Source organism: Equus asinus, unplaced genomic scaffold, assembly GCF_041296235.1.
Source record: "Equus asinus isolate D_3611 breed Donkey unplaced genomic scaffold, EquAss-T2T_v2 contig_803, whole genome shotgun sequence".
NCBI lineage: Eukaryota > Metazoa > Chordata > Mammalia > Perissodactyla > Equidae > Equus > Equus asinus.
The window spans coordinates 3,503,465-3,515,667 of record NW_027225520.1 but is presented as its reverse complement, the minus strand read 5'-3'; the positions used below and the strand labels follow the sequence as shown (position 1 = coordinate 3,515,667).

At 58.5% G+C, this 12,203-nt stretch overlaps 1 protein-coding gene across 9 annotated transcripts in view; it reads right to left on the bottom strand.

The window, feature by feature from the left end:
• The window catches only part of LOC139039700 (serine/threonine-protein phosphatase 2A regulatory subunit B'' subunit beta-like), an 88,851-nt gene that overhangs the window by 71,036 nt on the left and 5,612 nt on the right, over positions 1–12,203 (bottom strand). For all 9 annotated transcript variants that reach the window (XR_011501339.1, XR_011501340.1, XR_011501338.1 and 6 more), the window contains exon 2: positions 1,923–2,105. Coding sequence is in view for 5 of the 9 variants with exons in the window: in XM_070503911.1 (XP_070360012.1) it covers positions 1,923–2,105 (183 nt within the window). In the remaining 4 variants the exon portion in view is untranslated. The remainder of the gene's footprint in view (positions 1–1,922; positions 2,106–12,203) is intronic.

Genomic DNA, 12,203 nt, shown 5'->3' with positions numbered 1-12,203 from the left:
AACAAACATTTCTACAAAGAAGATGCACAAATAGCCAATAAGCAGATGAAAAGCTGCTCAACATGACAGTCTTCAGGGAAATGCGAGTCAAAACCACCAGGAGACACTTCGTGCCCCCTAGGACACGCTGTCTACAATCAGCAAGACACAAGTGCTGGCGAGGGTGTGAGAGATCGGAACCCTCCTACGCTGCCGGTGGGAATGCAAAATGGGGCAGCTGCTTTGGGAAATGGTCTTGTGGCTCCTCAAAGCGTTAAACATGGTGTCGCCATGTGTCCCAGCAATTCCACTCCTAGGTGTGTATATCTGAGAGAACCCTACACCTGCACACCAAGACTCGCACACGCGTGTTCCAGCAGCCCTGTGCACCACAGCCCAAAGGTGGGCCAACCCAGACGTCCATCAGTTGATGAATGGATAAATGCACAACGGGACGCTGAAAGGACGTGCCACTGACACACGCCCCAATACAGACGAACCTTGAAAACACAGGCTCGCTTGTATTTTTGCTTTATTTTGCAATAAAGCACTTCCTTTATTGCTCCTCGCTTTACCGCGCTTTGCTTTATTGCGTTTTTCACCAGATGCTCCACCAGCAAAGAGAAGATGACTTGCTGAAGGCTCAGGTGCTGGTTAGCATTTTTTAGCAATATGGTATTTTTTAATTAGGGTATGCACTTTTCTTTAGTCATAATGCTATCACCCACTTAGACTACAGCATAGCATAAACCTAACTTTTATCTGCACTCGGAAACCAAACAATTCGTGTGACTTGCTTTATGGTGACATTCACTTTGTTGTGGGGGCCTGGAGCCGAGCCCCCAGTGTCGCCCGGGTCTGGCTGTGTGCTGAGGGAAAGAAGGCAGACACAAAAAGCCACACATGGTATGGATCTGTTTACATAAGATGTCCAGGATACTCGAACCTACAGAGACAGGAAGTGGATTAGTTGGGGGTGGGGGAGGGGGGATGACAGCTAAAGGGTACAGGGTTTCTTTTAGGGGGTGACAAAAATGTCCTCCAGTTGACTACGATGATGGCTGCACAACTCCGGGCATACACTGCATTGTGCTGAGTTGTACGTTTTAAATGGGTGAACTGTGGTCCGAGAGTTATATCTCAATAAAGCAGTTCCAACAAGAAAAGAGGACAAGCCCTAAAAACTGCAAGCAAAAGGAAGCACGTGAACCATTCAGCAGGTGGAACAGAACCTGCTCACAACACACATGGACGGAGGGTCAGCATCCAGAATAGGAAGAGACATTCCAGAGGGGAGGGTGGGGATGAAGAAAGAGAGAGAAAGCACCCCGGAAGCACAGGGGCAAAGGGGAAGCACAAGCACCCCAATGCGGCCTGAAGGCGGAGCTCAGGAGCACAGCCCAAGGCAGCCCGATCCATGGGGGAGCGGGACGCGTCAACGCCAGCACCCAGGAGGGGCCGTGCCAGCCGCCGGCTACACGGGAGCCTTCCCACGCGGCTGAGGCGATGTGGGAAACCACGATTGTGCTCGTCTACGTGTGTCTACACATGTCAACATGGATGGCCTGGAGACATGCCACCGAATTTCAAAACCAAATGGTGAGACAATGCACGGGGGATCATGTGTTAGGCTAAGTTCAAAATCGACATGTTGCTGCGCATGGACTGTGGGTCCACTAGCACCCACCCTACACAGGGAGAGACACGGGGCAGGAGGGCGGAGAGGAAGGCCCAGGCTGGACCTCAGGGGATCAGTTGCTTAAAAAATGCAAAGGTGAACGCTGCTCCATCTGGGAGGGCAACAACGCACAGGCATGTCTGTCTTCAATATTTGGCACAACCGTTAATACAGAGTCTCCACTGTGTTTCAGATCCTGAAAACAGAACACAAGCACCAACCCGTGAACGTGGTGCTGCCCAGAGGCAGCACGCAGGGCACCCACCTTGGCCACCTTGCCCATGTCCTCCATGGTGGCTCTCTCGTGCGGAAACTGGGCGAAGGTCCGCTCAATCTTGGCGATGACGGCATCGACGTCCACTGTCCCCTGCGGACGGCCTCGGGGGAAGTAGAAGGTGGGGATGCTCTGGCTGCTGGCTGGTGGCAGGGGCTCCTCCTTTGTCTGGACCTGAGAAATGAGACAGGTGGTGAGGACTTGGGAACAGGAAACATCGTCCTCACATGAACCCGTAACAGACAGGGGCGGCACCGTTCTCAAAGTGAGCGCACGGGGCCACGGAACCCCAATGTGCACAGAACGCCAGACAATCCTGGGGGCCAACTCCAGCCATGAGGCCACCCGCATCCGAAAGGTCACACACCACAAGAGAGCGTCACATACCACTGATCCACACTGCTGAGCCTCCCCCAGCCCTGCCTCAGTGTGACCCCGCAACAGTGACAGCTGACGGCCCAGGCTGCCAGGGAGGCTGGCACAGGTCCTTGTGGGGAGCCTGCCCCGCAGTCCTCCTGGGGTCAGGGTCCTCCAGGCGGGCCGTCAATGGCGCTCGCTCACAGCCAGGACAGGTGTGGCCTCTCTTTGGGGCCCACACCTGCAGTCGCTGGTTCCCACGTGTGCCTCCCGGAGAATGGGACGTACGTCTGTCACCTGACCTGGGATGGCCCTCCGGGAAAGGATCTGGCCCTGCAGCCTCTTTCTCGCCAGAAGGCAGAACGGCAGCTGAGCCACCCCAAGTGAAGCCAGCACCTTCAGCAGCAACTACTTCGGAGAAGTTTGACCTCCTGACATGCTTTCCAAGACACAGTGGTGTCGGGACGTGCCCTCGGGGATTCAGGGAGCTGACCTGCTGTGGGGCTGTCGTTACAGGCGGAAGGGGGGACTCTGTATATAAAACACGGTTGTTTAAAATGCCCCCAAGCAGAAAGAGCTGTTCAGTGGACCCGGTTAAGGAATGACTGCCGAAAGTTGGCCCCAGGCCGGGTCTGCAGCACCGAGGGGGGAGAGGCTCTGAATCTCCTCTGAGGCCGAGCCCATGAGGCTCGCTGTTCCCACTACGGTGGGCACGGTCGCCCAGCAGGACTCAGCAGCATCTCCCTGCTGACTCAGGAGAGGCCTTCTGGGGCCAGAAACAGCTCCTGGGAGCCGGGTCGTAGACGGCCGCCGAGGACCAGGCACCCGGTCGGCCTCGACGGGCAGTGACGGGGAGGCACAGTCTGGCCCATGGACGCATCTCCGGTCTACACCCTACATTCTCTAGGGCTGGGGACACGAGGCCACAGTCTCAGGAGGCAGGAACAGCCCAGCGTCCTACTGGGGAAGGACTGGACTGAGCAGCAAAAACCCAATGCCTGAGGCCACGGGGGCTGATGGGGCCGGGAGTGGGCAGATGGTCAGGAGAGTGCACTGTGAGGGTCCCCAACTCAACAAGGTCTGGGGAACCCAATGCACACGGGACACCACGGGACCACATAGGACCTGCAGACCCTGAGCGTGCAGGAGACACACACACAACACAGCAGGCCGAGGAAACACCACAGAGGGTTCAGGGCCGGCCCAGTGACCGGGCACAGCGTGGTTCTTACCCAGAGGAATGGCACCGCCAGCAGGCCCGAACGCCCAGGTGGGGGGTCCCCTCCATGCGCCACGGGGCACTCACATGTCAGCCACCCTCCCCAAGGCCGAGTGACAGAGCACAGCTCATGCAGCCACCGCCTCATGCCACAGGGACCAGGGGCTGGAACACCAGACACCAACAGCACTACCAATTTGCCACCAGGATACACAGTCAACACGGCTCCCCACTGAAACCTGCGGGTGTCCTACACATCTCGTCCTGCAACGGGGGCCTCTTCACCACCCAGCTGCAGCCTCTGGGACCGGCTAGTGTCCTCCTCAGTCCATCAGTCCATCTCAGGGACGGCCCATGTTCTCTCAGTCACGTCTCGGGATGGCCCCACGTCCCCCTCACTCATGTCTTGGGGTGGCCCCCCACGTCCCCTCAGTCACGTCTCAGGATGGCCCCACGTCCCCCTCAGTCACGTCTCAGAACGGCCCTGCATCCCCTCACTCACGTCCCGGGACGGTCCCTCGTCCCCCTCACTCACGTCTCGGGAGGGGCCCATGTCCCCCTCAGTCATGTCTCAGGGTTGCCCCGCATCCCCTCAGTCACGTCTCAGCATGGCCCCATGTCCCCTTCAGTCACATCTCGGGACGGCCTCGCGTCCCCTCAGTCATGTCCCGGGACGCCCTGTGTCACCTGTCTGTTTTCCCTCCAGCACTAGGAGGAGGAGTCACTTGTAAACGCTTTCTGTCCTGCCCCACTGACGTGACCCACAGACGACAGCAACACGTCCAGAGGTGTTGCTGTCCTGAGTCTGCTGTACTGGGGGGCTATGGGGAGAGCCTGCAGACGCACGACAATGAGCCCTGTGATCACAACAGGGCAAATAAAACAGTCAGGGGTTTGACGCAGGGTCACCTCAGTGCTGAGAGCCGAGAGGCAGATGTGGACGGCACGGTGATCAGAAAGGAGAGGCTGCAAAGGGCGGCCCTGAGGTTCCGGCACCTATTGCAGGCCGGCTGTGCTGAGCGAGGTGGATCTGCCATGGACGGTGGGAAGCACGAGGACCACACTGTGGACTAAGCCTCAGAGCAGAGCAAAGGCTGGACGATGACCTCGGGCCCACCCTTCACGAGACTCGGCCCGAGTCAGCACCCAGGGACACAGGCTGATCCCCCTCCTCCCAGCCCGGGATGTCCTGTTCCACGGGGATTGGGTTACAGTGTCAGAATCACTGAGTCCTGATGTGACAGCCCTGCACAGCAGCACTGAGCCAAAACCACACCCACCGTGGCCCAGGGACAGGCGGGAGGGGAAGCCACACCCAGAGCTGCCTCCTTGGAAGGAGAGGGTTCGGTTCAACAGATCTGCTGGGGGTGCCCACGATTCGCTTTGAGGAAGATAACTTTTCCCCTCGATTTCTGGAACAAAGACTGAGGGCCATTTTTCATTTTTTTAATTTTTTGTGAGGAAGACTGTTACTGAGCTAACATCTGTCCCAATCGTCTACTACTTCATATGAAGGAGGCCGCCTCAGCGTGACTTGACGAGCGGTGCTAGGTCTGCGCCTGGGATCCGAACCCGCGAACCCCAGGCCACCGAAGCGGAGCCTGTAAACTTAACTGCTGTGCCCCCGGGGCAGGCCCCTGAGTGCCTGTTTCCTTGCCTTGTGGCGGTGGTTCCGTTTTCCCGTCTTTCTCTTTTCTTCTCTCCCGCGAGGCGGAATGAATTGCGAGCCCAATGCCCTGAGCTGTCGGCCACAGTCGCTGCCCTTGTACCTTTGTGCAATACGGTGTTGGTGTTTCCTGAGCACCGACCACATCTTCCCATGAGCCATCTCACTCAACTGCCGCGTTCAGGACAATCTGTGACTGACGTGCCCCCAGCATCCTGTATTCACGGTGGGAAAACTGAGGCACAAGGAGTCTGGCGCTCCAGGCAGAGGGCAGGGCACCTACACTGTGGGGTGGCTGCCCCTGGGCTGGTTCTGGAGCCGTTGTCAACCATGTGCCTTCTCCCCAGTCCATGGCTGGGCTGACACAGACCCCTGGGCTGCTAAGTCACAGGGACGTCGTTCGCTGCTGGTCAGCGCTAGGAGGCCGCGCACCTGGTCACCTGGGAAAGGACAAGGAAGAGGGATGACAGCGCTGCTACGCCTCCATGCAGACACACTGCTCGGCCTCTCGCCTACGACCAGGTGTGATTCCTGAAAACGAGGTTGCTGTCACCGTGTCAGCCGGCTTCTGCCAGACCCGTTACACAGTTAATACTCAGGCCGGTCCTGAGAAATGGACTTTGACAAAATGGACAGAACGTGACAAAGAACTTAAATCAAATCTTCCTGCGGCTGTCAGTGCACAGCAATCCACCACGAGGCTCACCCTCGCCCCCCTGGCTGGCCCGAGCGTCCCCATGGGTGCCCTCCTCCCCCTGGATGGCCACAGGCACACTCCAGCTGGCGACGGCGTGATGCTGACTCCACCACACGAAGCCCTGAAAGCAGCGGGGTGGGCTCACTGGGGCATCCTGGACATGTGGTGTCAGGCCCTGTGTCGCTCACGCCCACTATCTGTGCCCCCCTCCTGTGGAGACATAGGGACATTTCCTGCCCAAGGGCTGCCAAGCGACAGCTCTGGAACCTCGCTGGACACTCACGAGGAAGTCTGTCTTCATCTGCACAAGTCACGCGTGGCGACCAGACCTCCTCATGAATCCGCAGTCTACGCAGATGCGAATCCAGGCTGGGATCCGCGAGCAAGGCTTTGCCCTGGGGTCCTGGCGGCTCTGCCTGGGGAAGTAACGTGGCCTTTGTGCCCTGGTGACCTCGCGGTGACCCGGCCGCCACCACACGTGAGGGGAGGGCGGGAGGCCAGCATGCCCCTTTGTGGAGCAGCAGCAGCAGCAGCGAGTGCTCGTGGCTCCTGTCCTAGGCGTGAGGATACATGCAAGCACCTCCTGAGGGGGCTTTGGGGGCCTGGTGTCCCTGGTGCTGGTGTCTGCACACACCACAGTCCTAAAGGTGGGCGGTCCCCACCACGGGCTAGGCGCCTGTCCTGCGTTGTTTAAAGGTGAGCGAGTGCAAGAAGCTTACAAAGGCCCCAATCTGAATGGGAGCACAGGGAGGCAGCCGGCACGGCCTCAGCACCGCAAGAGTGTGGCTCGTCCACGTGCTCCTGCGGGAGGAGCTCCGGGGGCCACCACCATCTCCGACACCGCATTCCCTCCTGCCCCGTCAGCAGAGGGCGCTGTCAAACTGAGGTTCCGCCGTCTGGGGGAACTAAGACACCACACAGGCATCATGCTCCACCCCCACCGTACTCTGAACCAGGTGGAGCATCTCCTCATTTGTCTAAAAGGCAAGGACACCATCTTCCCTGCCCCTTCTCTACTCCACGCTGTGCCGTCATTTCTGTTCCTCCTCTGACCATTCCCAGGGCGGCACGTGTCTTCGGCTTTGTGAGTTTTGTCCTCCGTCCCCAGGCCCCACGTCTTTTTATTTACTTTGTGACGTCTGTCACCACACGGGAGTTTTTAGATCACGTTTGTAGTCGGCTTCATTCTCTCGTTGGTCTAACAGATGGTCCAAGGCAGCACTGGGAGCTACTTTATGACATCTGAGCACGTGCCCTGTGCTCACGAACTCAGAACGACCGGCACCACGGGGACAACGTCTGAGGTCTGTACAGTGGCCCATCGACCCTCCCATGGCCCTGCTGGGCGGGGAGGCCTCGGACAACAGGAGAGGCCAGAGGTATAGAGAAGGACATGGGGGGCCAGTTCCAAGGAGGATGGACACCGGGCCCCCGTGATGCAGGCTCGGCCGCAGTCCGAGAGGGAGAAGCTGATGGGCCACCCGGGCAGAGGGGCCAGCCTGGGCCAAGGGCACGGGGAGCCCCAGGTCCTGTGTGGGCCTCGCAAGGGGCAGAAACCACGCGTCAGGAGCAAGTTCACCAAACCTCTGTGGGTGGAGACGCGCCAACGTGTCTTCCGAAGCTGCAAAGACTGAGCACTCTAGGAGGCAGTATTCACACTGCACGGGATGAACCACATCTGACGGTTTCTACCCGCTTCCTGAGCACATGGCGCAGAGATTCCCACGACAGCGATGGCACCGGCTCAGTCACCTGTTCCTCCTTCTCCATCCCCCACCGTCTGCTGGTCCGCTTGTCTCCAGGGGCAGGAACAGGAAGGGGATGGGGCCCAACAGCCAAATGGGCCTCCCAGTCAGGACTGGCGGGGAAGGGCCTGCTGGTCGCGATGGAGACACACACACAGACGCACACACACGCATGAGGCCTCCACGCCCAGGGCTGCCACGCGAGGGCCTGTCTCTGCCTCAGCTCGTGTGTCTGTTCCTGGGGGTGGACACACAGCTCGCTGATCTCCAGGAACCCCTCGCCTCGTGCGGCAGCCCGGGTCCTTCTGACCCTGGAACACAGCAGAGCTCCTGTCTTCCTCTGCTCCGGGCCCTGAGGCCTGGCCCCGAGGACACACGCATAGCTCCATGAGACATGACCTTCTGGACAGCGGCACAGGACGAGCAGAGTGGGACACGAGCGAGCTTACTGCCTGGGGAGCTTGACCATGGTGGAGGGAGGACGCCCACATGGGCTGCGCAGTGAGAGACGGCCCCTGTGGTCAGAGCCATGCGGACGGGGGGAATTTGGGGGGAATTTGGCAGATGGAGGGAGGGAGGAAGGGAGACAGCTACAAACTTAGGGGCAAAGACACAACCACAGGTCTTTGGTGCTCTTGACAGCGCCCTGCAGACACCCCGCATGGCCACACTGGCTGCTGCCAGCAGGAGGGCTTCCCTTGAGGGTGCCACACGTCCCTTCCACCAACACGCTGGTACAGGAGGACGGTCCCCTGGGTCAGGAGTTTGAGAACCACTGCACCACAGCTCCCTGGGGCACAGCGGGTGTGTGGAGGCGCTAATGACTGCCCCTGTCACTGCCCACCTCAGGGCCTTTGTGCCTACTGTTCCCAGGCGCCCCACAAACACTGCCTTACCTCATCTAAGACCATGATCAGATCCCACCTGCCACTAGCATGTCATCAATAGACAACACAACACCCCCCGCCTGAGCCCACTCCCACCTGCCGTCCCCTCACACCAACCATCACCCCAGGTCACAAGGTCATCCCTGACACACCACACATCCCACCCCACCTGCCGCCCCCTCATAGTAACCGTTACCCCAGGTCACAAGGTCATCCCTGACAGGACAAACATCCCACCCTACCTGCTGCCCCTTCACAGGAGCCATCACCCCAGGTCACAAGGTCATCCTACACACCACACATCCCACCTCACCTGCAGCCCCCTCATAGGAACCATCACCCCAGGTCACGAGGTCATCCCTGACAGAACACACATCCCACCCCACCTGCCGCCCCTTCACAGGAACCTCACCCCAGGTCACAAGGTCATCCCTGACAGAACACACATCCCACCCCACCTGCCGCCCCCTCATAGTAACCGTTACCCCAGGTCACGAGGTCATCCCTGACAGAACACTCATCCCACCCCACCTGCTGCCCCCTCACAGGAACCATCATCCCAGGTTACAAGGTCATCCCTGACAGAACACACATCCCACCCCATCTGCTGCCCCCTCACAGGAACCGTCACCCCGGGTCACAAGGTCATCCCTGACAGAACACACATCCCACCCCATCTGCTGCCCCCTCACAGAATACATCACCGCAGGTCACAAGGTCATCCCTGACAGAACACACATCCCACCCCACCTGCCGCCCCTTCACAGGTACTGTCATCCCAGTCAGGCTCTGTAGGCTTTTCTGTCATCCCAACTAGAAGGTGCAGCTACCCTCCAGTGCCTGGCACAGAGCAGGCCCCCAGCAATATGCAGTGATGGAACGCACATCCCAAAGAGCTCCCCTGAAAGGAAAACACCTTTCGCTGTGTTCGGAAAGCTGCTACCTCAGAGAACTTGGCCACATGACTCTGTTTCCCTCTGTCCACAGTGAGTCTCTCCCAGCCTGGAACCTTCCATGTCTCTCACACTCATGGGGAAGCAAGCGTCTCCCACCAACTCACTCCCTGAGGCACAGCGCAACACTGGATGACCCAGTTCTGGTGCTGGACTTGCAGGATCGACTCAGGGAGAAGTAAATGCTAACATGTGTGCTCTTTCTGCGGCCCTGTCAAGACCCAGGTACCCGGACCAGCCCTTCTGAGGAAGGCAGCTGGAAATGCTGGGGAGAGCACTTGACAAACATCTTCCTGAGTGCCTCACGGACTGGCAAGAGAGGAAGGACTCTCAGGGCACGGACGCTGGGAAGGGGCACCCAGCGAGGCCAGGAGAGGCTGGACAGGCGCTGCCTTCAGGGAGTGCACTCAAGGGGGTGAAGTGACCGTCACCTCACAGTGTTGCAGAGCTCGGGGACAGGAGGCAACATCCAGCATCCTCGACGGAGGCTGCCCCCTGAGCGGGATCCTGGGGGCTGCCCCTGCAGCGAGAAGAATGAAGTGGAAATAAATCCCCACCAACCTCTGACCCCAGGAAGGAAAGGACAATCATAGGCCTGAAAGCTGGTGCTGCATCAAGGGGCTGCGGGCAGGGGTGGTGGCAAAGCTCCCGAGAGCTCACAGCAGACTCCCAGTCAAGTGTGCAAACCAAATGTACATCCTGTGCCTGGTCCCCAAACCCTCCAGCCGACGACGTCAGGCTGCCACAGATCAGCAGTGCCCGGAAGCAGCAAGATGTGCTGAGGTGAACCATCCTCAACTCGGGACTCAGAAAACGCCCCAAGTTCCAAGGAAAGTGAGGCGTTCATGATCAAAATGCACAAACACACATGAAAGGAAGGCACCATGAGGGAGAGCCGGCAAGCAGGGAGCAGCTGGGCTGGCGAAGACTCCGGACTCTGACGTTGTTGAGAATGAGAGCCGACACGCTTCATATATCAAGACAGGGAGAGGCTTGAAGATGCAAGAGTGAGGAGACTTAAGACAGCCCCAAATAAAACGTCCAGAAGAACAGGAAACACACTTGCTTTCTGGGTTGGAGAGCAGAGCAGCACAGCTGGGAGGGACTCGTGCCCCGGGAGGGAGGAGACGCAGGTGCTGAGCCTGCAGCTGCAGAGCTGGAGACACATCCTGAGACCCGAGGCCCAAGGAACCCCAAGCAGGAGTCCTTGGAGCGACCCACACTGCACACCGGACGACGAGACGGGACAACACCCAAGACAGCGGCAGATCCTCAGAACCTGCCACAAGGAGACGGAACGGAACAGAAAAGGGGACCATCTCCAAAGGAGCGACCCAGGAGCCCTGCAGCCAGCTTCTCGACAGAAATGCAGGGGCCAGAGCTGGAGGAGAGCGGCTGCCCTTTCGCCCAAACGCCACCTCCCGGGAGGTGTCTGCCACACAAAACCAACATGGAGACAGTTTGAGACCAAAACGGAAGAAAAGCAAAAGCGAGCCGGCCACTGTCAGCAGACGCTGGTCCAGGATGTGCGGGGGACCGTGCGTCAGGCAGAAGCCAAGTGCTCCTGACGCAGGTCGGAGATGCAGGAAAGGGGCGTATGGGGGGCAAATCTCAACACGCTGACTGTGTGAATCATCATAAGGCGGCGATTTTATTTCTTTTTAAAAACCCTCCGAAGGCAACAACAGCAGTATAAAATGAATGGGGTCATGGAATGGAAGTGTCTGAGAGTTTTGTTTTTTTTTGTTGAAGAAGATTAGCCCTGAGCATCTGCCGATCCTCCTCTTTTTGCTGAGGAAGACTGGGCCTGAGCTAACATCCGTGCCCATCTTCCTCTACTTTATATGTGGGACGCCTACCACAGCATGGCTTGCCAAGTGGTGCCATGTCTGCACCTGGGATCCGAACTGGTGAACCCCGGGCCGCTGAAGCAGAACATGCTCACTTAACTGCTGCGCCACTGGGCCAGCCCCCATCTGAGTGTTTTGAGCTGGAAGGCAAAGGTATTAATTTTTCACCTGGAAAAATCCAGTAGTGGCCATTTCTAGGATGAGCAGTCAGCTAGGAGCAAGGGAATACTCCAAAGTAGGAGAGGAAAAGAGAAAGAGGAGGCAAGAAAGGACAGGACGAAAATAAACCAAGATGGACGAACAGTCATAACACGTGGAAACAGACAAACGGCACAGTTAAAAGATGAAGATCAGAAGGAAAAAGAGAATCGTGTCTATTCACAAGAGACACACATAAGACGTAAGGGTGCAGAGGGTGAACATCTTCTCAAAAGACGGAAAAGGGTAGAGGGGCCGTGGGGTGGCTGGACTGACGTGCACACAAGAGGTGGAGGTGTGGACAGTACTAGAGAGAGACAGGGACCGCGTCAGGGCAGGCGACCAGGGGAAACGACATGCCTCAGAGCTGGCCGATGCCGGCCCCAGGAGCCCCACACGGACACGGCAGACGCTGCAGGGAAAAGCAGAGGTCCAGCCCCCAGGGAGGCCGGGCCCAGCTCCCCGGAGCGATGACGGAGCTGACCGGACAACGAGAAACAAACAGCCTGCTGCAGACACGGGAGATTTACAAGTTTAATCTCCGGGACAGAAATAGATGCGGCCCCAGCACAGCTGCAGCTCTCACATTCTTTTCCAACACACAGGACGCCGTTGGGGGCTGGCCACCTCCTGGGCCGCAAAACAGGTCTCAGCAGGTCCTGCAGGGACCGTGGGGCGCATTCCCCGACCTCCAGGGGAC